Source organism: Ctenopharyngodon idella, chromosome 8, assembly GCF_019924925.1.
Source record: "Ctenopharyngodon idella isolate HZGC_01 chromosome 8, HZGC01, whole genome shotgun sequence".
NCBI lineage: Eukaryota > Metazoa > Chordata > Actinopteri > Cypriniformes > Xenocyprididae > Ctenopharyngodon > Ctenopharyngodon idella.
In genome coordinates, this window is record NC_067227.1 from 1311381 (window position 1) to 1337193 (window position 25813).

The 25813-nt window shown below is 37.0% G+C and overlaps 1 protein-coding gene across 1 annotated transcript in view; it reads right to left on the reverse strand.

The window, feature by feature from the left end:
* Positions 1-1260: 1260 nt before the first annotated feature.
* Positions 1261-25813, reverse strand: part of tcf7l1b (transcription factor 7 like 1b) — a 68217-nt gene continuing 43664 nt past the window's right edge. Inside the window, exons 4-12 of the mRNA XM_051902292.1 lie at positions 23825-23908; positions 14286-14418; positions 14102-14204; positions 12681-12764; positions 9305-9445; positions 8937-9096; positions 8166-8273; positions 5924-5975; positions 1261-2163 (exon numbers count right to left, since the gene is read on the reverse strand). Coding sequence (XP_051758252.1) covers positions 1694-2163; positions 5924-5975; positions 8166-8273; positions 8937-9096; positions 9305-9445; positions 12681-12764; positions 14102-14204; positions 14286-14418; positions 23825-23908 — 1335 coding nt within the window. The 3' untranslated portion in view covers positions 1261-1693. The remainder of the gene's footprint in view (positions 2164-5923; positions 5976-8165; positions 8274-8936; positions 9097-9304; positions 9446-12680; positions 12765-14101; positions 14205-14285; positions 14419-23824; positions 23909-25813) is intronic.

Here is a 25813-nt window from a genome sequence, read left to right on the forward strand (position 1 = left end):
GTTTCTCCAGCAGCTTATTAAGCCTTCACTCTGGCCTCTAGATGTTGTTTTCAGAGGATTACAAAATCACAACATTTTGAGGTAACATAATAAGGTTCTTCCCATAATAAGGTTCTGTGACTTTAAAAAATCATTAGAGGAACTAATCTAATATTTTTAGTTGTAAAATATCAGATAAACTATTATTTATTTAATAAAATGAAAAGTATTTTGGTTTATTATGGTGTATTTGGAAGGTCTTGCCCTTCTTTTGTCTATGGGTCAAAGACATTTAGATGTTTGCGTCAATAGAAATTTACAAAAGTGATTTTATATACATAGAAAGCACATTAAATGCAAATGAAATGTCTACTTTTAAGGTTTCAAGTAAGTTTTGGGAGAATAAAATGTCAAAATGTGGGTGAAATAATGTTCCATTGTCATTCAGTGTAACACTTATATTTATGTAACATACTTATTCTGACCTGTACGAATTAAATAAATAAAAGAATAAGTGAGCATACTAAATTTTATTGCATTTTAAATAAGGAAAACATTCTTGCTGACAAATGGGCAAAACCTAAGATAGTGGCAAAGTTTAAAAATGTAATAGTATTAGTATTTGGGTAATTTAATATGGCATAAATAGATTTTTTGTTGTAAATATCCCTGACAAGATTGTTACACTGAATGACATTTTAGTGGGTGTCTTCTGTAAATCATGCTAAAAATGTATGATATTTAATTTTTGCTCAGAAAAAAACAAACAAATTAAACAGGATCCATTGTGATGTATTGTAAAACAACAACAATTCAAAGCTGTATTACACTGATTGTTTTGATGCTCGAAAACCCTTTTTCATCTTTGACCTTTATACATTCAACAATTTAAATCATACAATGTAATCATTTTAACATATTCAATTAATAGTGAATAAAAAGTTATATTTTAATTACTTTATATTCAGCAGTGTCACATTTTGAGGTCATCCCTGTTACGGCATGATTTTTCCCCATTACAATTTTTTTTTACGTTCCTTATTATAGTGAGAAGACAGGAAAATAAAACAAAATTTTAAACAATGTAATGTTGACTGCATGGGAACTAACTAGTTTCTACTAAGTGACAGCCAAATTTAGGCTACATTTCAATCATTTTCTTTTTTTTATTTAATATTTATTGACAAAAAAAAAAAAAAAACCCACGTAAGGAAAAAAAAAAAAAAAATGATGACAACCACTGAATTAATAAGCTTGACCCCAAGAAGACAGCAACATCCATTTTTAGAAACAATTTACAAGTTTTATTTATCAAGTTCACACACTTCAAAACTGGGGTAGAGGGGGTCATTGCAAAGAGGTCTAATAAATTGCCAGAACTATGAATTAAACTCCAAAAATCTACCATTAATTACAGGCAAGCTTAAATTTTTTTGTTCCTTCTCGTCTTTTAAAAGTAGTTTTTAATACATGTATTCTTTATACAAGATTACTGAATAAATGCATCAAATAAGAAACCAGTTCCAAAGTAGACATTACAAAAAATACATTGTTTTATACAGACACAGAAAAGCAGATGATCAAATATTGACCAATAATATTTATTTCCTTTTCACTTATCAAAAAAGTTAACCTGACATCTATTTCTCCGAAAGGTAAAAAGCAATATACAGCATTATTTAAAAGACATTAAGAAAGAATTGCTTTAGAAGAGTCAGTCAGCTGATTTGGTTACCAACGAGAGTGGCTGAGACTGGAACAAAGCATGATGGGAGTGAAGAGCAGCCTGATGGAACGGGGAGGGCGGAGAGAGGAGGGAGGCATGCAAGGAGGAGAAGGGGAGTGGCCGAGAGAGAAGAGGCGGAGTTGACTGACTGCCTGAGGAGCTGGTCGGGAGAGAGATGCTGGGCTGGGAGGAGGATGATGATGATGATGAAGAGCATGAGGAAGGGGGTTTGGACAGAAGAGGGAAGTGAGGCTGATGGTGGCGATCGGGTTTGGTGGTGAGCGACAGCGGCTGGGCCTGCTCGGAGTGAGTGGGGGCCGGAGCAGCGGGCGAGGCCAGGGCCGCAGAGGGCGTGGCTGGAGAGTCCAGCATGCTGCCGTGGGAGGAGCCTGGGCTGTCAATCATTTTCTCCTGAGGGAGGTACTGCACGCACGGCTTCTTGTTCCGTGACGAGAAATCTGAAAGAGGACGGAAATCACAACATCAGTGGCGAGAATTTATAACACATTTTTGCACCACATTTACAGGGAGAAAATCGAAACAGTGAAGTTATGATACACTCAATCACAAATATTATATTTAGAGACATTTTTGGGACAAATTAATCAGTTTCTCCCACCAAATTCTCATTACTGCAATGCTTCTGGACATTTTAAGGCGAGGTCACATGATACTTTTCGCTCCATTCGTATGCATGTGAATGCCAAAGACTGGAAATGCAAAGTTCACGCAAAGATGATTCGTATTTTGCCGCGTTGCAAAGTTCAAGTTTGGTAAACTCTGGCTACATTCACACTAGCTGGGCTTCCATCCAAACGTGAAGCAAATCTTTTCGAAGTTTGCGGAAAGAATAATAAAACAAAACAAATGTGAATTAGGTGCGTTTCCATCAAGTTGTTTGAGCGGATGACGGCGGTATTGGTAAATAATAGTACAGTAAATAAAACACCATCAGAGGAAACAGCCGATTAGTCACGTGGGTTTAATGTTCGCTACGTCAGAATTTATTCAGCAAATGCGTTTCCTCCTATTTTTCACATGAACTCTTTTTCGCACAAGTCAAAAACTACCTCAAGCGAGCATAAACTTTTTCGGATTAAAAGATTAGTTCACTTTCAAATGAAAATTAGCCCAAGCTTTACTCACCCTCAAGCCATCCTAGGTGTATATGACTTTCTTCTTTCTGATGAACACAATCGGAGAAATATTAATAAATATCCTGATGCATCCGAGCTTTATAATGGCAGTGAGCGGGACCAACGAGTATGAGCTGAAGAAAGTGTCTCCATCCACATCCATCCATGATAAACGTACTCCACACGGCTCCGGGGGGTTAATAAAGGTTTGTGTAAAAAAAAAATATCCATATTTAACAAGTTATGAAGTAAAATATCTAGCTTCCGCCAGACCGCCATCCGTATTCAATGTCGCATCAGTTAAGCTTTTTCCGTAAGTTGAATAGGGAAGGCGTAGGACGTAGCGTAAGCTTTTTGAACTGCGAGAGGCATTACACTTTCTTCCTAAGTTGAATACGGCAGGCGGTTTGGTGGAAGCTAGATTTTTTACTTCATAACTTGTTAAATATGGATTTTTTTTTTTTTTACACAAACGCATTGCTTCACTTCAGAAGGCCTTTATTAACCCCCCGGAGCCGTGTGGAGTATGTTTATGATGGATGGATGTGGATGGAGACACTTTCTTCAGCTCATACTCGTTGATCCCGTTCATTGCCATTATAAAGCTCGTTTGCGTCAGGATATTTATTAATATTTCTCCGATTGTGTTCATCAGAAAGAAGAAAGTCATATACACCTAGGATGGCTTGAGGGTGAGTAAAGCTTGGGCTAATTTTCATTTGAAAGTGAACTAATCCTTTAAGGGATTTTTTTCCAAAATCTGTTTTTTTCCATCACTCATTTCTGATGCAATACTTCAAAATGCGCATAAAAACAGGGTGATGGAAACAAAGCTACTGTCAGTTTTTGGGATTGACAGCTGCATTTACTAGGTTTGAGTTTTAATGTCCCATTCACACAGCAGCGTCCCGAAAACTATCTGTATGAACATGCAAAGTGCTTTTGACACGACAAGAGACCAGTCGAACCGTGAGTTCATCTGACAAATCTTCATTGACCGACAGCAGCGTTTATATTTGGGTGGAGTATTTGAGTCGTGTGTACAACACAAAACTGACTGGAGCAGCTCTGGTGGAGAAAGGTGACTGGATCTAAAACGTTCAGATGACACGGAGCTTATATCTCCATCGCTGTAAGTTACTGAAACAACACATGAAAACCTGCAACACACAGTAGACACGCGTTTGTGCAGCACAGAGCGGCTCTCTTGCACTGTATGATGCGAAGGACAACTAGTAGTCCAGTCTGGTTCTGTTCACACAGTGGGAGTTTTAGGAGAATGCGGTTTTGAGTCCTGAAAATTTACAGGTGTGAGTTCGGTTATAGAATGCGGTTGTCACTCCCGTAAATAACCGAACTGTGTGTGAACGGAACCGTATTAAAGACATGAATACAGGACTTACGTTTTTTTTTTTTTTTTTTTTCCATAATTTCCATTATTCTTAAAGGCACAGTATGCAAGTTTCGCCAATAGAGCTCGCTTATTCAAAACATTAACTAATGCGTAGCTTGATGGTGCCATGAATGAGCGTGGAATCATGGGAGTTGTCGTGTTCACCTCCACAGCCGATGGAAAGCAATCCGATGGACTGTTCATGGATGAGCTCATGTATTAAAGTGGACCTATTATGCCCCTTTCACAAGATGTAATATAAGTCTCTGGTGTCCCCAGAATGTGTCTGTGAAGTTTCAGCTCAAAATACCCCACAGATCATTTATTATAGCTGGTCAAATTTGCCCCATTTGGGTGTGAGCAAAAACACGCCGTTTTTGTGTGTCCCTTTAAATGCAAATGAGCTGCTGCTCCCGGCCCCCTTTCCAGAAGAGGGCGGAGCTTTAACAGCTCACGCTTTGGTTGCTCAACAACAACAAAGCTGGAGAATCTCATGCAGCCAAAATGTGGATTGTCTGATAAAGCTCTTTATGATTATGCTGTTAGTCACTTGACAGAATAGTGTTGTCTCTGAGGTACAAACATGGTACTCGCGGTAAATCAAGAAAACAAGGGATTCAAACAATAATGTGTTGAGCTATAACAATGATTAGTTTTCTGTCGATAGAGGTATGCAAACAGTTGCTCACCTGTCTAATAAAACATAATATATTAAAGCGTCTTTGGTGTTTCCATGTTTTTCCGGAAGTAAAACAGGAAATCGAGGAAAATGCAAATATGACATCATTGACAGGTGACACGAGACATTACACCATTTAAAATAGCGGATTTCTCTGGATTTAAACATTCTTGGAAACATCTGAAATAATGTAAGTACACAAGTCAACAAAATATATAACACTGTTCTAGTGGTTTTCAGATATTTCAATCCAAAAATCTTACACATTGTGCCTTTAATGGTTCACATTAAATTCTTAATGTAATAGTAATTTTATATATAGTCAACAAATTTAATTAAATATTTCATTTAAATAATAATATATAAATATTAAAAGATTTTTCTTGCATTGTATTAATGAGAATTCAGTGGGAAATGTACTTAATTGTCATGTTGCTTCATCGTCTTTTTGCAAAATATAATTTATTTCTTCTGATTTTAGGCTGAAATATGAACTTGACCTGTTCTTCTTGACAGTTTTCATGAGATTCACCCATACAATACTGAACACAAAATGGAAATGGCATCATGTGTCGATTTGTTGACGTCACGGTACTCAAACTGTGGATGAAATCACAACGCTGACACCGGCCTTCTGAGGAGGCGTTCACACAGGACACAGCCTTGAGCGCAACAGAGCATCATAAACCCTCATAATAAACACTCAGTGCGCTTATACCTCACCCACACATTCATCTGAACGTTTCAGAGCTGACACTGATTCACTGTACTGACACCGCTAATGGTGCATGATGATGAAAACACAGAAAGAAGTCGATTTGTAGTGCAATGGCTGCTCAACAGAGGATGTCCTGTGTGAACGGCCCCTGAGCCTGCAGACGTACTGTACCTGCCTGCGCTAGCACTGCACCTCATAAGCTGCATGTCAGCAAGGAGGAGAGAGCGGGGTTAGAAACGCACAAGGCGAGAGAGAAAAGTGTGTGTGTGTGTGTGTGTGTGTCTGTCCTCACCCTCTGCTGTTGAGTCTGTCTTATTATCTCTCTTCCTCTTCTTCCGCTTGCCCTGGAGAGGATATATACAGAGAGAGAGAGAGAGAGAGAGAGATGGAAACAGAGATACAGAGTCAGAAATACAGAAGGAAGTCAAAATACTGCGAGGACAAACGTAGGTTTAAAATGCAGAGCAATTTTATAATCATAATAGTCCACTTTCTGTGAATTGGGTGCAAAATAGGGCCTGAAATTCACACACAAATGATCAGTGAAAGGAGGTGTGACTATTATATCTTTATCAATTAACAACATGTACTTACTACAGGGTTAGGGTTTGGTTTAGGGTTAGTTTCATGTAATGATTGCATAATTTATAGTTATTACTACATGTAATAAGGACTCTGTAAAATAAAGTGCTTTTAATTTCAGGAGGTTAAACTAAGTTTTAGTTATTTACGCTGTTTTATTTTCTATTTATTGCAATTTTTGCTTGATATGGTTTAAAACACTGATTTGTGTGATTTTATTTTATTTATTTAGCAAGTATTATAACCGCTTTATAATAAGTTCCCCTTAGTTAATGCATTAAATAACTTTAACAATGACTAATACATTTGTTACAGTATTTATTAATATTTTTAATTAGTTAATAACAGTACAACTGTTCAGATCCATTAAATAATATTAATTTTGATTTTAATAATTGTCTTAGTAAATTTCAGGAGGTTAAACTAAGCTTTAGTTATTTACGCTGTTTTATTTTCTATTCATTGCGATTTTTTCTTGATATGGTTTAAAGTAGAGATGCACCGATATATCGGTAAATAATCGGTATCGGACGATAAAAGCTCATTTTCACATTATCGACGATAGTTTAAAAACAGCCGATAATCAGGGCCGATATATCCTGTCAATCAAAAGAGGGCAGAAAAATTAGTGATTTGTGTAAAGAAAATGCTAAGAAACCAGTTTGATGTTCAATATTAATAGTAATTATAAGAATTAACATTCAGAAAGTTAAGAAATATTAATTTAATATTCAGAATTTAGTAAATGTGTTAATATTAATTTGAGTAATGTGTTTGTTCATAACTGATACCAATTAATCTGAAACAAGTTCATGAAATGGAGAGAATAAAGTTTTTATTTGCATTTCTTTCAAAATATAATCATTAATTATTAATTATTAATTATAATGAAATTATCATTAATGTAAAAGAAGGTATAAAAAAGGCAGAACCCCCAAACTATCGGTATCGGCAGACATCACTCTGAATAATCGGCTATCGTATCGGTGGAGAAATTTAGTACCGGTGCATCTCTAGTTTAAAACACTGATTTGTGTGTTTTATTTAATTTATTTTAGCAAGAAACGCTCCTATGTTCCCTTTAGTTAATGCACTTTAACAATAACCAATACATTTGTTACCATATTTATTAATCTTTTAACCTAGTTAATAAAAGTACTGTTCATTCTTACTTCAGATCCATTAAATATTGATTTTTTTTATAATGTATTAGTAAATGTTTAAATTAATATTAACTAAGACTGATAAATTCTTTAGAAGTGTTTTTCAGTGTTAGTTCATGTTAACTACAAAAAAATAAGGTTACAATAAGGTTAATTTGCAAACATTAGTTAATTACATCATCATGAACTAACAATGAACAGTTGTATTTTTATTAACGAACGTTAATATATCAATAAAAACGATTACACTATGTTAAGGTGACGTAGTTACATTGTAATTACTCAAGTACAGATTAATATTAATTAACTACATGTACTTTCTATGGAGTTACGGTTAGGGATAGGGTTTAGTTTAGGGTTAGTTAATTGCAATTATGCATAATTAACTGTTATTACTATGGGAAAGACATAAATCATACGTGTAAATACATCATCTTAAACTTACCATAAAAACTTTAACAAATGTATTGCTTATTGTTAATTAATGTTAATGAATGCATTAACAGATGGGAACTTGTTGTAAAATGTTACCATAAACACAAATTGTGTGTAAAAATGGAATGAGAATATGTTGTGTAAAAGGTCCAAATGTTATTTTTTGGGAGAACAAAAACTAAGGATTATTTAATTTTTTGTAATTATTAAAAATCCATTCAACAGATTTTCAAAATTTGTGTTTTATTAAAAGAAGTCACGGGACACCAAAGTGTACCGTATTCACAGAAAGTGTCAAATGTGAGTGTAAGGCTGTGTGTGTGTGTGCGGCGGATCCTGAAGTGTCTGACTCACGTAGTTATCTCGGGCTGACCAGCCAGGGTAGAGTTGAGAGTGCAGCTGCCTCTCTTTCCTGGCCAACTCGTAGTATTTGGCCTGTTCCTCTCGTGATAGTGAGTGCCACTGCAAACACAAACACCACAGTCAGCCAAGGGGCAAACACACACACATATATACTGTACATACAGACACTGCTTACTCAACACACACACCAGTCTGACCACACATCCGTGTCTTGTGTTTACATGCAACATGTGTGTAAAAATAGTCACTTAAACACTACTGTAGGAGGTCCAGGAGATGTTTTTAACAGAAGTCTCACGTGAAGGTCGGGAAAAAAATCCAGACAGCATAGTATTGTGATATTTTGCATGGTAATATTGTATCAGGATACAGACGGCAAATATCGCTCTTTTAACAGGGCCTGAATTTCAGCACAGGATTGTGGGTATTGCATTTAATTTTACTTATTACTGCAGGAAAACATCATAGATTTGATTTCTTTCTTTCAAACCGTAATTTCAGAAACGGCTTGATTTATTCCTGTGATCAAAGCTGAATTTTCAGTCTTCAGTGTCACATGATCCTTCAGAAATCATTCAATATGCTGATTTTCTTAAATCAATATCAATGCTGAGTACAGTTGTGATGCTTAATATTTTTCTGCGTATCGACTACATCATACACAATTTTGGACCCCATTTAATATCAGCACTTGGTGCTGACCACTTGTGATTGGTTCACTCAAAATGGATATTAATGTAATGACACAACAGCATCACTCACCCTGCGGCCGAGGATCTGGTTGATGGCGGCACTTTCTTTTAGCGTGCACTCTGCCACCACTTTGGCCCTCATCTCCTTCATATAGAGCATGAAGGCGTTTAGAGGCTTCTTTATGTGAGGTTTCTTCTCATCCTCCTTCTTAGTCGGGCCTGGAGACTTCCTGCAAACATACACCACAGGTGCGTCAGTCTTTGTACTGGATGTGAGGGAGTGACAGTGAGAACGACGGATGTGGAGGAGTGTGGAGAGTTGGTAGACAAAACAGCGATAAACTTATTTTCTCCCAAATGATATTTGGAGGTGAGAGTGTGAAGCTAATGCTATTTAGTTGAATGGAGCATTAATAGGCTGCCTGTGCTTGTGCTTACGTGTGAGCCGCTGGGCTGAGTTCTCCGTTGGGTTCTTGTTTGATAGCCGGAGAGACGATGGCTGGGTGAGGGATGCCTGTCTGATGAAGACCATGAGGATGATGAGGAACGATGTGAGGAGAAAAGCGACTGGACACCAAACTGTAAAGAAAGAGAGGTAAATTACCATTATTGCCTTCTGAAACCAAGGAAAGCACATCTCCTATCTTAAAACATTTTGGACTTTGTGACCAGCGATATACTGTTAGCGAACATCCAGACACTGTCCACGCTGCTGAGAGAATTAAAATGTAAATATGTGCTGTGCTTTCCTCTCAATAACAAAATAAATACAATAAAAAAGACAGTTGTGAGAAAACCACAGTTCAGAAAGCATCGCAGGAGTTTATCCGAGGATGTGTCACCATGGCAGGTTATATCCAGCGTGGTGTTTTGAAACCAGCGATAACTGCAGGTTAGTGAACTGCTACTATTTTTTTTTTTTTTAAAAATGTATTTTTTTTAATGATTAACACCTTGTCAAAGTTAGTATTGTGGCTTTATGTATGGTCAGACACTTGGCATGTGTCGTTATATTTTCCAAAATCAAGCTCAAATGGAGTTAGGAGGTTTTTCACCAGCAAATGTCGGAGATTCATGTTTTGTCTATCATTAACGGCCGCATCTGAGGCAGTAAGTGCGTTGCATTAAGTTATCAACTTACAGGTTATAAGGTTATTGTATGTGGACGCTCGTTTAATATATTTGGCCAAAAGCTTGTGTTATAAAAGAAAGTGTTACACCGTGTCCTAACCAGATGCGATGCGATAAGATTCCAGCGACAAGCAATTTGTCCGTCCACACCAGACGCGACTAGTCAATCAAAAACCACAGCCAATCAGAAGAGCATGTGGGCGGGCTCTCTCAGCAAGCTCCCGGCACTCGCAATGAACTCACTGAGTTACTGAACCAATCTTTGTCATAGAATACACTTGTCTGTTCACATTGAGTTGACAGTTTGAACGTTCTTGTTTCCTTTCATTTATTTTGAAGATCTGAGATGAATTGCTGCTTTCAGTGCGGCTATAAAAGACACACAAAATGATATTCAAACTCACATTAGACGCTTTTAACATTAAATAAAGCACATAAACAGTATATGAGATTATCATTATCATACTCTGTGTTGTTTTTCCAGCAGCAATGTTAGAAACCGTTTCTAAAATAGAATCATCGCGTCGCCATCGCGGCTGGTTAGGACAAAAACTCAGATTAACATGGAAAAGATACCTTTTATCGCATGTTGCGGTGCCGCGTCACATCTGATTAGGACACAGTGTTACGCACGGGCTGTATTGGCTATGACTAGACAGCAAATACCAGACTAAGACACGCTTCTCCGCTCCTCAAATACATAAAACATTACCTTTTCCACACATCGTGTTTTGAATAAAGAAAAAGAACCAGTTTTTTATTTACCCTTGCACTGAGCAAAGACAGTCTCCAAAATGTGTGCAGCACTCGAGTGATGATCACTGCAGAGCCAAATGAGGCGGTGGAGCTTCTGTATGAGGTTTGCCGACAGTTTGAGGATCCACTCGAGTTACGAGGTTTATTCACAAGCTCTTTGCATAAAGTTCAATTCAAGCTCTAGCATAAAGTATAGGCAAAAATAACATTATCAACTGGTATTTTTTTCTAATCAAAACACTTTTGGAACGGTAATGTTACAGAAGGAACACAAGAACAGAAACGTTAAAATACTGATTCTGCCAAATCAGCGACTGAATTGTTTTTCTTTCGTTTTTATGTCCCGATTACAACTCTATTTTCTATTAAGTGGAGAAGATTTCCATGTCAAAGAAGGTGGGGCCTCAGAGCCACACAGACCAATGGGAGTTCGAAGGTGTTTATCAGCCAGAGCAAACTTTTCCAGAAAGCTATTTCGAACAACTCCAGAAGTGAACTCCAAACGAACTTCGTTGGCAACACTTTACAAGTTTCATTAGTTAACATGAACTAATAATCAACTGCACTTTTACAGCATTTATTAATCTTTGTTAATGTTATTACTAATACATTATTAAAATCTTGTTAACATTAGTTAATGCACTGTGAACTAACATGAACAAACAATGAACAACTGTATTTTCATTAACTAACATTAGCGAAGATTAGTAAATACAGTAACAAATGTATTGCTCATGGTTAGTTCATGTTACTTAAGACATTACCTAATGTTTAACTAATGAACTTTATTGTAAAGTGTTACCACATGGTTTTGTTTGCAATGACATCACACCAGTTCGTTCCAGGATTTCACTTGAAGTCTATCAGGGCCTTTAAACATTCCAGAACAACATACTCAAAGACTCGGGTCTTAATGCTGTGCCTAGACTAAAACACTCTTATTTCTGTTCAAATGCTATATAAGGTCCAAATAAAGCACCAGCTGAAAGCTCCTTTATCCGCTCCTGTTACAGGTAAAGTGCCGGGTTACTGTGGTAACAAAAAGTGTGCCACACTCGAGACCATTCCCCCTTACCAAACACATACGCCACTTTCCAAATTCCAAGGAAACCACTTCCTACAACCAGCTGAATGGGACACGGTTCTGATTCCAGCGCTGAGAGCTTCTACTGAGGTGAACACAATAAAGAACTGTCTTCATCCAGAACCGGAAAAAGTGACCAATGTTTTCTCCGCCCTCCTCTTCGAACCTCAAAAGGAGAATTTTGACTGAAAGTATGACTTTCAGATATCTGCTTTAAGGTGCATTCACATTACCTTTGTTCAGCCAAATCTGAAATTTTGCAGAAACAGAAAGCTACTTGTTTTCAAAGTGACTTTTGTGTGAGCTTCACATAATCGCTCAATAATAGAGCTTTATTTCTTGCAAAATATTACCAAAACTTCTTGACTGTACCTTTAAATCATATGGCTATCTTTACTGTAAAGTTAAATCTTTTCCATTTAGGATCAAATGAAGGACATATTTAATCAAACACTATGAATGGGGCACTTCTCAAAGTAGCTACAGAAAGTGTAGTCCTTCTGTAGCCCACAAACGCCAGTGGAGAAACAAGCACGGCTGGGCTTTCACTTGTACTGACAACGGTTGTAAAGGTCTGGAAGAAGACGGGCTATTGATCACTATGAACTCTGTATGAATAATTCAACATATTCCTCACACACACACACACACACAACAAGAGCAGCTCAGTACAGATTACTTTTATTTAATCCAGTGCTTCTACTAAATGAAAAGCACTTCTCCATCAATTCAGATCCATTTCATCTTGAGCGATTGTGAATGAACTCCAAACAGACCGGAAATAAAAGTGTTGTGTGACGAATGACATGGTATAGGAAGATGAATCTGGAAACACACACTCACCTGGACATGGATGCGTTCATGGCAAGAGTTGGGTAAGGGTGACGGAAACCACCAGCGGTGATGGGGTACATGTGTTGACCCTGCCTGAGATGAACAGAGACAGAAAGAGAGGGTGAATCAGAGCGAATCAGGATGAATCAGACAATATGAATACTGTCTTCCATAGAGCTGCTTTACAGCTGAATTTATTTTGGTTCATAATTGAAGAATTTTGCAACATCGACAATCAGCATTGAGCTAAACACCAAAACTATTGTCTTCTGTAGAGCTGCAGTTAACTCATTTCATAATTGATGAACCTTACAGGCACTGAACTGAATCAACACTGAACTGACTTGAGCTAAATAATGACACCATTGTCTTTTAGAGCTGCTTTATAGCTGAATAATTTACAAATTTTGCAGCATCAGCACTCTTATTGAACTGAACTGAATAATGACACTATTGTCCTCTGTAGAGCTGCATAGAGCTGAAATAAACTTGTTTCATAATTGATGAACTTTACAGTTATTATACTCAACTGAATCAACTGAACCAAATCAACTTGACTTGAGCTGAATAACGACACTGTTGTCCTCTATAGAGCTGCATGGAGCTGAATTGAACTTGTTTTATAATTTATGAACTTTACAGTTATTGAACTTGACTGAATCTACTGAACTGAATCAACTTGAGCTGAATAATGACACTATTGTCCTCTATAGAGCTGCATAGAGCTGAATTGAACTTTACTTTTATTGAACTCGACTGAATCTACTGAACTGAATCTACTGAACCGAATCAACTAAACTGACCTGAGCTGAATAATGACACTATTATCTTTAAGAGCTGCTTTATAGAGGAATAACTGACAAATTTTGCAACATCAACATTTTTATTGAACTGAATCAATATTGAATTGAATAATGACACTATTGTCATCTGTAGAGCTGCATAGAGCTGAATTGAACTTGTTTCATAATTGATGAACTTTACAGTTATTGAACTCAACTGAATCAACTGAACCGAATCAACTGAACTGACTGGAGCTGAATAATAACACTGTTGTTTTTTAGAGTAGCTTTACAGTTAAACTTAAAAATTTAGCAATATCAACATTGTTTTTGAACTGAACTGAATCATGACACTTTTGTCTTCTGCTTAGAGCTGAATTGAACTTATTTCATAACTGATGAACTTTACACAGTTATTGAACTGAACTGAATCAACATTGAACCGACTTCAGCTGAATAATGACACTACTGTCTTTACAGCAGAATTTATCTAATATTTTATGAAGTTTGGATCATTGATTCATTGATCCTGTTTATCACTGTGAAGCTTTGAAACAATCTGTTGTATAAAGCGCTATAGAAAGTAAAGGTGATTTGACTTGAATCAGGGTGTGTGGGTAGTAACTAATAAGACTTTGGGATACTCACTGTGGGACAAGCCACCCCAATGGGTGCGGGATCTGCCCCATGGCCCCAGGGGACAGTGGGTAGTAGGGCGAGAGCTCTGAGGGGTGAGGGGTCCGAGGAATACCTGGACCAGAGGTACACAGTCAGTAATTCACATGATGGAAGACAAAAACAAGTTAAAACGTGCAAGTAGAGTGTGTAATACCTGTCTTTGGGTCCAGTATCTCTGGTGAGAGGTGGGCTGGAGGAGTTCCTGGAGAAAAGTGTTCATTGCTGTAGGTGATGAGGGGGGTCAGGGGGTGCATGTGAGCATGCTGGACCACCGGGACCTTATTAGACTGAAAGAGAAAGTGAGAGAGGGTCAGATCAAGACGATTTAGAAATCAAAATCAACACTTTTTTTCAGTGATGTCTGTAAGCATAAGCATCACTATTACTCGTATGTAGGGTTAGTGAGTTGAACAGCATCCAATCGGTACTAACTACGGCAAATAATTTAATAATTTAAGACCAAGTCAGTAATTCTACAGAGTGCATTAGTCTGCCCACTTTTTCCTGTGGTATTTGTTCCAGAAGTATTCCTCTTGTATAGGGATTTTAAAAAAAAAATAAAAAAAAATAAATACTTTAAGAGTTACAAGCCATGAACCTAAACAACCAACTACGAGGTGAATCACAACATTACACACTTAGACACTTTGTTTTGAAGCAAAAATGTATTTGAAAATAGGTACTTAAAAAGGTAAAGGTACTTTAAAGGTAAAAGAACTACAATCCCATGAAGCAGTGCGAATGACAATCGAATGAAAAAACAAAACAAGGAAAGAAATACAATGAATTAAAGAAGTTGATATGCATTACATTCATTTAAGTAGTTTGAGAGCATAGGGAAAGAGCTGTTGAAAGCATCATGATTCTCTGATTGGTCGAGATTTCTCTGCAGAAGCATGGGTAACGTAGTTTTCCATCAGGAGTTTCACCGTTCAATTATTTAAAAAATAAGTTGAAATCATGCGAGCTGATGGCTTTAATAAAATCATATACCATTGATTAACATCCTCGGAGCTCACAGTATGTCTGTCTTTAACAGTTTGTAAGTTATTGTTCAAAATCAATTTCCCTGTAGAGAAAATGAATGGGATTTTTACTTCCAAGAGCCCAACTTTTGCACTACATTTCACATTTGCATGTATGACTCGAACACTTGATGCTGTTAGATACCCATAAAGCAGTTCAATTAGCATCTTTGTTCTTTTGTTTTTAGGCAATTTGTTTTATAGCTTGTAATCAGTTTCTTTGCCCTTTATTTGACTACCGACAGTTTGCTTGTCTTCAGTAATTGACAATCTGAAGCAATGACACTTAAGTGAGAAATACTTGCCATTGTTTTAATTGAATTTGTTGTGCATTTAGCAGAATGTGTGTCAGATGTAAAACCACAAAGTAAAAAAGGTAAAAAGAGGCCAGCGGTTGCTTTTCTATGAGAGGATATATGAGGATATATATCTGTATGTGTGTGTGACAAGGACTGCACGATATTGAAGAAAAGTGTGATACGCTTTAATTTGTTAAATAATGTAATATGTGATACAATAATGTACAAAAAAAAAATACTAAAAATAAAACTGCTTATTCTGCATGGCATGAAATAAATAAACACCGATTCTTATTAAAGCTATAAAAGTTATTCAGTCAAAAGCAGTGAGTGATTTTCTCTTTTGTTGTTTGATTAACATTAATGACAGACTGCAGCAGGTTTATTAGGCTGCTGTCACTTTAAGACCGAATGCACGGATCCAACATACTGATACACTTGAGTTTTCTTTCTCAGCTGTTTACGTCCACTTAAGACATGTTTACATGAATACTCACCAAGACAGGCATTTTGACACAAGTTTGTGTGTATTCGGCAATATAAGCTACGAAAGAGAACTGAATTTGTGATCGCACACTGTCCTAGAGGTGCGTGCAAGTACCACATTGAGTTCTCTTACGCGGCTTATTGCGCTTAACATTTTTTTAACATTATGCATATCACACGGATGTAACAGTCATGTGTCTAGTCTATTCTCTATCTGCATCAACCTAAAACTGACTTCATATAACTTTAAGTATTAAAATCATTCAGTTATCACAAGCCATTGCGATATGCATATCACAAATTGCTCTATTTTGATATATTGTACAGCCCTAATGACAAGCATGAAGCAATCTGGCCATGCACCAAGGAATGCTGGGAGAGCGCTGTGCCAGATAGCCTCACACCCAATGCCACACCAAAGCCCTGTGTACACAAAATGTACCTGACAACCTCTCATATAACAGTCACTCAATGCACTGACAACTCCAAGACAACACATACACCAGTAGATCATGATATACATGCATGGCACGTAATTATAACACTCATTTAGGCTGATGAAACCCAAATCTCCACAAACGAATGAAGTTGCACAAACTAGTTCACATTTGACTGTTTGTTAGTAAAAGTGAGCGAGAGATGTTGTGGTTCGGGCAGCACATCTGTAGGACTGGGGAATGACTGCATCAATATTTCATCATCCTGAAAACATTGCTGAAACCACAGCGAACTGATTTTGGAGTTTGGGTGTGAGCAGAACTGCTTTAAAAAGGTGAGGAAAGACACTATAGACCACCTCACTCATTTATTTTTGCAGTCACTTCACAACCTTTATCTCCATGCCAACGTGCAGGCAAAGATAATGTTGAATATTGTCAAACTGGTGTGATAGCTTGGTTTGGTGTTATGCAGACAGTGTAAAAGTACAATGTTTTATTATTTGATGTTACAAGTGTAATATGCAGAGATAACCAAGAAAGCTATAAATAAAACATAATATACAGAGCAATTGGTGCTCAAGCCCTAAAAATCAATGTTATAAATACTAGACAATTTAGGCATCATTGGTTTAAACATATGGATATTCAAATATTACATTTAACAGTGTTACAGACTAACTTTAACACTTTAATGCAGTGGTTCTCATCCAGGGGACTTCAAAAGGACTTAAAATTATTTAAAATAAGACAAAACATTCATTAAAATAAGCTACAACAACAACAACAACAAAATTCAAGAAACCTACTTTTAATTCTCCCACTTGACAACTGTGTTTCCACAACCCATAAAATCCTTAAAACATGAGGTAGCCTTATTTTAAAAGTTTGATTTCTAGACCTGGAAGTCATGTAAATTGATCAAATCTGAACTCCATGGCCATTTTTTATAATTAATATACATTTTTCTAGTTATGCAAAGCTTTGAATTATTTTATTGGGTAGAAATTGCAATTAAAACATTTTTTAAAAATCCTTGTACAGTAAATCATGAACAATAGGGCAAAAAAAAAAAAAAAAAACAGTGGAAGCTTTGGAGTCAAAATGGCTGAGAATCACTCTAGTTCACTAAATAACTAAGTTAATTTAAATGTGTGCACAATTATCCATTATTGTCCGATATTTGATATTGTATCAGATCAGAAATGACATACTACACCTTAAAAAGTCATATTCGCAAATGCATTTGACTTCATAATAATAATAATAATAATAATAATAATAACAATAATAACAACAACATGCTTAAGAATGCAAATTCAATAAAAGAAAATTAGGGTAGAGCTTGATTTGATCCATCAGGACTTAATTGGATGGAAAATAAATCGGTCTCTGTATGACAGGTGTTTGGGGGAGAGAGGGTGTAAAATAAGAGCTAAAAAAGAAGTTGTTTAAGAGGCACAGAAAGTTATTCGGATGAAAACAAGCTTTTTCTTTTGAAATAAGTTGATTGATTAACTATAAGACCTACAGGAATGTGTCTTAATTTTATGCCATCTAAGCCTAATATCTTGCATTCTGAAGTCCTAATCAAAATCCTGTCAATAGGGGGCAGACTACAGCGGGGACGGGCGATCTGTGGTGCTGAAAGACTCAACAGCTTTTAAAATTCACTAACAAGCTGTCAACTATTCCCAGACTGCCAAGTTGAGGGCATTTTGGTATTCACTATCTACAGGACACTTGTGTGAGAGAGTACGTATAAAAACCAGAGCTAAAGGAAAGCTAAATGGTGTCGGTCTGGAGCTGGCGGAGGGTTTGTGCAGACTGAACCCGTGACGGTCTGGCCAAGAGGGCACGGCTCTGCTGGGACGGGCAAAGGAGACCGGCCTGCTGTTGGCTGTGGAGGCTGTGTTCAAGAGGGTAGGAGGATTTTGCTCAGCCAAACATGATTCTGAATCCTTCACATCTGAGATAAATTACTAGGCAAACAGCCCCTGGGTACAAGAGTTACCAACAAACTAAAAAATCTCCTGAGTCCCGTGTGTGTGTGTGTGTGTGTGTGTGTGTGTGTGTGTGCTGTTCTCTCCTTTCCAGTGGGAGGTTCTGAGTCTTTGTGGAGTCCTTTCAAAAAGGAGGAAAGAAAAAGAAAAGGAAAAAAGGAGAATGCATGGCATGCTGGGATAGCTGAGGCTTGTTTGTCACCGAGGCAGGAAACGGATGTAAGAGTGGGCAGAACATGACATCAGCATTTAGAGGCAAGCACACACACTTAGCCATCTAAATGGGGACATTGCATAGGCTTCTATTGTTTTTATATGCAGCTAGTTATAAATACTATTACCTAACCCTAACAGAAGCTTTCTGGCTGTCAGTAGATTTTGGAATTGTTGTTTTTAGTCATTTTTGATGACGAAAGAAGGCAGATTCGAACCTGCTTTGCCTGTATGAGCATCACAGCTTAAAGTCAGACCACTAGGCCATGGGACGAGACCCTCAGAATGACCTTTAAATCCACCCTATTTGAACGTTAGCTGAACTGAATCGAATCAACACTGACTCGAGCTGAATAACAGCACTTTTGTCTTCTGCAGAGCTGCTTATAGCCGAAATGAACTTGTTTCATAATCAATGAACTTTACACAGTTATTGAACTGACTTCAGCTGAATAATGACACTATTGTCTTTTTAGAGCTGCTTTACAACAGAATTCGAATCAGAATTTAAAATGAAGGTGACTTGACTTGTGTAAAAGACTGCATGTATATTTTTACATGTCGCTGACAATCTCAGCATCTTTTTTCTGCATGGGACTCGGAGAGAAAAAAAAAAAAAAAAAAAAAAATGAGTGAGACACAGGATCATGGAAATGTACAACTGTTTCTTACTTCAAGAGCCACAATTCTCCACTGTGTTGTACTGAAAAACTCCCACGCAATCGGTGGTTGGTTGTGTACAATATGGATCCCAATCCTCAAGCCACAAAGCTTTCCCATCTGAGGCCTCGTCGCTATGCTAACTTAATCAACTGGCCTAGCTTATCACATGCTGACACACACTAAACAGTGAGGGCCCTGTTGTATTCACACAGACACACACACACTAAAAGTGGTGCAGCAGAATACCAAGCAAACCTGTCTCCTGAATTATTGAACGTTCAGGAGTGAACAGAATAACACATTAGCATACTGACCTTATGGGCTCAATCTGACAAAGCTTGATATGTGAGTGTGTTTGTGGGAGGATGTGGGATTGGGGGAAAAATATAAGGATGAATACTAACAGCGGATTGTCCTGTTTGTTTAATCCAACTCTTTTGTTTTGTAAAATCTTCAGGATTTGGAGGTCAAACACAAATTTTTTGAAAGGGTGGAAGTGTGAACAGGAACAGGAAATGATGCAAGCTAGACTCAAACCTATGTTGCCTGTTTGAGCACCACAAAACATGTCAACACTCGTTTCTTTCTCAGATCAAAATAAAAACGGGTAATTGTAAGAGTTTAAAATCACAAGATATAAAGTCACAATTATAAAAAAAAATACAACAGATAAAAAGTTGCTATTACAAGAAAATGTGAGTGTCACAATTACAAGAAATTCTTACAATTGCAAAAGTTTCCTGTAATTACAACTTTCACATAATCTCATAACTGCAAATTAGTCTTATAATTGCACTTGTAATTTGCATATGTGAAATATAAAGTAACAATTATGAGAAAGTCGCAACTGAGATAAAGTTATTACAAGAAAATGCAAGTTATTCACAATTACAAGAAATTCTTACAATTGAGTTTCCTGTAATCAACTTTCACATAATTTCCCTCATATCTGCTACTTAATTTCCTATAATTACACTTGTAATTTGCTTATGTGATATATAAAAGTAACAATTTTTGATAAATAGTTGCAACTTTTAGATATAAAGTTGCTATTACAAGTAAATGCGAGACATTTACAATTGCGAGTTTCCTGTAATTGCAACTTTTGCATAATTTCTCACATCTGCCACTTAATTTTCTTTAATTGCACTTGAAATTTGTATACGTGATATGTAAAGTAACAATTATGAGAAATAGTCGCAACTGAGAGATATAAAGTTATTACAAGAAAATGCGAGTTAGTCACAATTACAAGAAATTCTAACAATTGCAGTTTCCTGTAATCACAACTTTCATGTAATTTCTCATAACTGCAACTTAATTTCTTATAATTGCACTTGTAATTTACTTATGTGATATATAAAAGTAACAATTTTGAGAAATAGTTGCAACTTTTAGATATAAAGTTGCTATTACAAGTAAATGCGAGACATTCTTACAATTGCGAGTTTCCTGTAATTGCAACTTTTGCGTAATCTCTCATATCTGAAACTTAATTTCCTTTGATTGCACTTGAAATTTGCATATGTAACATATAAAGTTACAATTTACAGAAATAGTCACAAGTGAGATAAAAAGTGGCATTTACAAGAAAATGTGAGTTAGATACAATAAGACATTTTTACAATTGTGAGTTTCCTGTAAGTGCAACTTTTGCATAATTTCTCATATCTGCCACTTAATTTTCTTTAATTTCACTTAAAATTTGGATATGTGGTATATAAAGTAACAATGAGAAATAGTCGCAACTGTGAGATATTACATCTATTTTTCTTGGCTGAATAAGCTAACAATTTAAATAATGATAAAAAGTCAACCTCTGATCAACAGAATGGATACACATCCATCACAATAACACTGAGCTTCATCTTTAGTATCATACATGTGATATTTTTCAGGTTCGCAATGGACACTTGATGTTTGGTGATAGTTTTCGCTCACAGGAGCAGGTCGTATTCATGGCGCCATTCTCCTCTATAAATAAAAACCATAAAGACACACCTGAGCTCACCCTCTTCTCACCTTGACGCAAATTTCCCTCATCGCAGTCTGACGTTCAACATCAGATGTTGTGCTCAAACAATCCTCCAGCCAACGGCAAGGTTAAGCAAATCCCTTCGCTCCAGCTGTCCGCCGTAAAAAAGGCCAGAGGGGCGTCAGGGTGGAGGAACGCCACAGGAAGGAAGACTGCGTTCTCATACACAGCTAATTTGATTGCCATTACCCATCTACACGTCGCGTTTTCTGCTGATCCCCTAATGCGGGTGCATGCATTTTATAACGTTATATTAAGTAAATACAATAAAGGCCTAATGGCCCAGCTGGGTGGTGAAACAAGGCATGCTGTGTTTTTAAGGACAATCCCATGGTGCTTCAGAGGTTAGAGAAAGTTCAGGGGTTATTGTGGCAAAGCGAGTCTGAACCGGGTAGCGGAGACTGAAACAAACACACACACTGAATGCCCTCTGGCTGCCAAGAGTCAATGATGACATTGTCAGTCATCCTTCTGTATTTATTATGTCACAATTTATTATGTCTCTCTGTCAGAGGGGATTTCAGACTAAGTAAGAGCAACAAATCAGTCATTAAAAACCACTAATAGCTGCTAAGTAGCTGAACCATTCTTTAAAGGCTGGAAATAACTGGTAATTGGGTAACGCTTTAATCAGTTTCATTACTTTTAGTCATGCAATTTAAACTGATTTATTATCAGATAGAGGAATAATCAAATTGTTGAAAATATCTTTGAGAAGAAAGAAAATAGAGACTTTGATTCAGATATTTTTAATGTATGGTGGCCCCAAAATGTCACATTTGAAAAACGTCACTCTTCCGCCCACTCTACATAAACCGGTTTAGTACGGGTCAGTCTGATTCGCCATCTGAGGTTCCTCATGTTGTGTGTTTGCATGTTTCATCCTGACACATACACGTATGCTCCACCACAGCAAGAATGTAACGCTCTGGTTAAATTTATCACCTTTATCATCATTTATCAGCTTACCAGAGGTGAATCAAACCACACACGTCAGCTGAGGACACAAACTACCATCATGCAAACCCTCTGACCTCCAACCAGCCTGACTGGATTCACACAGATCTGGCCAACAGGGAAGCTTGTTCTTATCCAACAGCGATCACTGCACACTAAGGAGTGGCAAAGATGTACCACACATTCTGGTTTGAGCCAGAATCATTTTGGAAATATAGCTTTCATTACTTGTAATGTACCTGCAGGCAACCAAAATTGATTTTAAGACTTGATTTAAAACTTGACTTTAAGTGACCATGTGGAAAATGAATTCATTTTGTTTTCACACACATTGTAGGTAGGAAGACGTGGGCTTTTTAATTCGTCCTCTTCAGAAAAGCTGTTCTTAGTGCACGCCAAACAACAGCACTATCAATCGCTTTGCATGGCCAACTGCATCAATTACACAAATCAATATAAGCTCAGGTAGTCAATAAAGATTAGCTGACAACACCCATTAAAAACATCTCATAGATTTGGTACATCTGCATGCGACTGGCCTAATTGCAGCGCAACCTTGTATACGTCAACAAAGAGAAGTGTGGCTCATCACAGGAAGATCAAGTTTGATTTTGAGAAAGACTTTTTGATTAAAGATTATGAGGTCAATTTTTTTTTTTTTTAAATGCACGGATGATTAATTCACTATAAGACCAGTAAGAAAATAAATAAGCATCATCAATAGGATCAGTTTTGATTCATGCTGACTTTAATGGCATAGTTCAACCAAAAATTAAAATTGTCATTATTTACTTATCTTCATGTCGTCCCAAAACCACAAGACTTTTATTTATCTTCAGAACACAATTGGAGATATTTTTTATAATTACTTTTCCCCCTCCATTGAAAGTCCACGCAACCAAAACTTTAAAGCTTGAAAAAGTACATAAAGACATTGTAAAAGTAATCCATATGTATTGAGTGTTTTATTCTGAAAAGACACAATTAAATTTAGTTATAAAAAAACTGAAGAATGCACATACAGAGAGCACATCTAATATGAGTAAAATCCTAAATTAAATCTGTGCATCATATAAAGTGATCGTGTCTCTTTTAGAATAAAACGCCTGATTCATATGGATTACTTCACACACGTCTTTATGAACTTTTTCAAGCTTTAAAGTTGTGTGGACTTTCATTAGATGTACAAAATGATGACAGAATATTAAAAACATTTGTGTTTCAGAGATGAATGAAAGTCCTATGGACATGAAGGTGAATTAAATGACAAATTTTCATTTTTGGGGTGAACTTAACCTTAAGGTTTGACAACCAGAAAGTTTTGAATTGAGTGTCTTAATTTCAGACAGTATATCCATGGTTGCAGTATTCAAAACCAACCTAATTTTTGTGAAATGCTTGAAAAGTGCATTCGTGCCATCTGTTCATACAATAATTGCCTGTTAGTTTTCGATTTTTCTATCTGATACAATGACATTGTCTGAATACTTTCTGTGGCCACTGTATACGTGTGCGTGTGTGCGTGTGTGTGTGTGTGTGTGTGTGTGTGTGTGTGTGTACTTGTGAGATACTCACTAAGTGTCCTGGAGTAGGTGACCGTGAGTCTTTGAGTGCTGCCGTGCCTGGAACATCCAGAATAGGCCATTTCATCTGCAAATACTGTGAAAAACAATGAAAAAACATAGATTAGACACTAATACTATGTTTTAATTCACATCTTCCTTTTAAAGTCAGCATGAAACGCAAGTCTTTTCTTTCCTATTGTGACATATGAGTTAAACGGCTTCTGGAACAAGAACAAATGTAGGGCGGGGCTTGATTTTGTCTGTGGGGAATTGATTGGATGGTTGTGGTTTGCTATTGGTGGATCTCATGTGAGTGACAGGTTGCCCCGCCCTCACGCCAGTAAATACATCAGAGAAGAAATGTTTCTGCAAGAGGGAGGGAAGTTATGGTTACACTATTTCGCTAGTCCATTTTTAGACATTCTACTATCTATAAGGAACTTTGCAACTACATGTCAACTAATTCTCAAAGTACATGCCAACTACATGTCAACTAACTCTCAGAGTACATAACTACAAATCAACTAACTCTCAAAGTACATATCAACTACATATCAACTAACTCTCAAAGTACATGTCGACTACATGTCAACTAACTAAAGAGGACATGTCAACAAACTCTCAAAGTACATGCCAACTACAAGTACATATCAACTACGTCAACTAATTATCAGAGTACATAACTACATGTCAACTAAGTGTCAGAGTACGTCAACTACATGTCAACTAACTCTCAAGAGGACATATCAACTAACTCCAGAGGACATGTCAACTACACGTCAACTAAGTCTCAAACTACATGTCAACTACATGTCAACTCTCAGAGTATGTCAACTAACTCTCCAGAGGACATGTCAACTACATGTCAATTAATTCTCATAGTACATGTCAACTACAACTAACTCTCAAAGTACGTCAACTAACTCTGCTTAATATCTGCCAACACTTTTTTGATGGTCCCCCAAAAGACATTCTACTAACTATAAGTAACTTTGCATGAACTTTACATGTCAACTTATTCTACTAACACCTAACCTATCAGTCTACTAATACTCTAATGAGAGTATTGTGACATGTAGTTGCAAAGTTACTTATAGTTAGTATAATGTCTAAAGTGGACTATTGAAATAAAGTGTAACTGAAGTTATTTTGATTAAAGATTACAACATAAATTAAAAAAAAAGAATGATGTGCATGGATAAATAATTTGTTATAAATGCTACATATTCCATGAAAAAGGTCAATTTTGACTTTAAAGCTCAATGGAAAAGTTCTGGTACAAAACAGGTGCAGAAACTTCACCTCAGAGGGTGGCAAAGTTAACCAACACGTTTTGTAAGACCTGTTTGCAAAAGCACCTTTTAAAACAGAGCAGTGTGTGTTTGCGTGTGTCTAGACAGGTTTTTTCTGATGACTAACTGTGATTGAATGAGTGAAACAAATGTCAAATTGAAAAGAGACTTAACAGAATCTTCCAGCATGAGATCTGCCTCTCAGAGGGTCATAAATAAGTCGAACGGTCAGCGGAGAGCAATTCTTCTGGCAGACACCTGTGTCTGTATCTTGTACGTGTGTGTGTGTGAGTGTAACAGAGAGAGTGAGAGTGTGAAATCTGTGTTTGTCGGAGAATGTGTTCCTCCAAGAGCCCAGCTGTGGGCGTCTATCGAGGGAGTGTGTGTGTGTGTGTCGTGTAGGGGACAGCTGAGACGAAATCCCATGGAGAGAGGTGGGAAAACTGGACCGTGGTAAAAACACAGCCACATCTATAATGCTCAAGTGAATAGCCCTGCACTTCTGACCTCTCCCTGTATCACTTCAACTATCAGGAACAGAGCAAACACCATCCCACTCTCTTCATGCAGCCCGTGTCTATTCCACAGGTGCGCTGATGGTCACTAATGCACAATGCAGCTTATAATGAATGCAGAGGTTGTGTTCAGATCTTCTTGTTTTGCTCCATTTGGTCTTATGGTCATAGCTGAAGTCTCAGTGGAGTTCA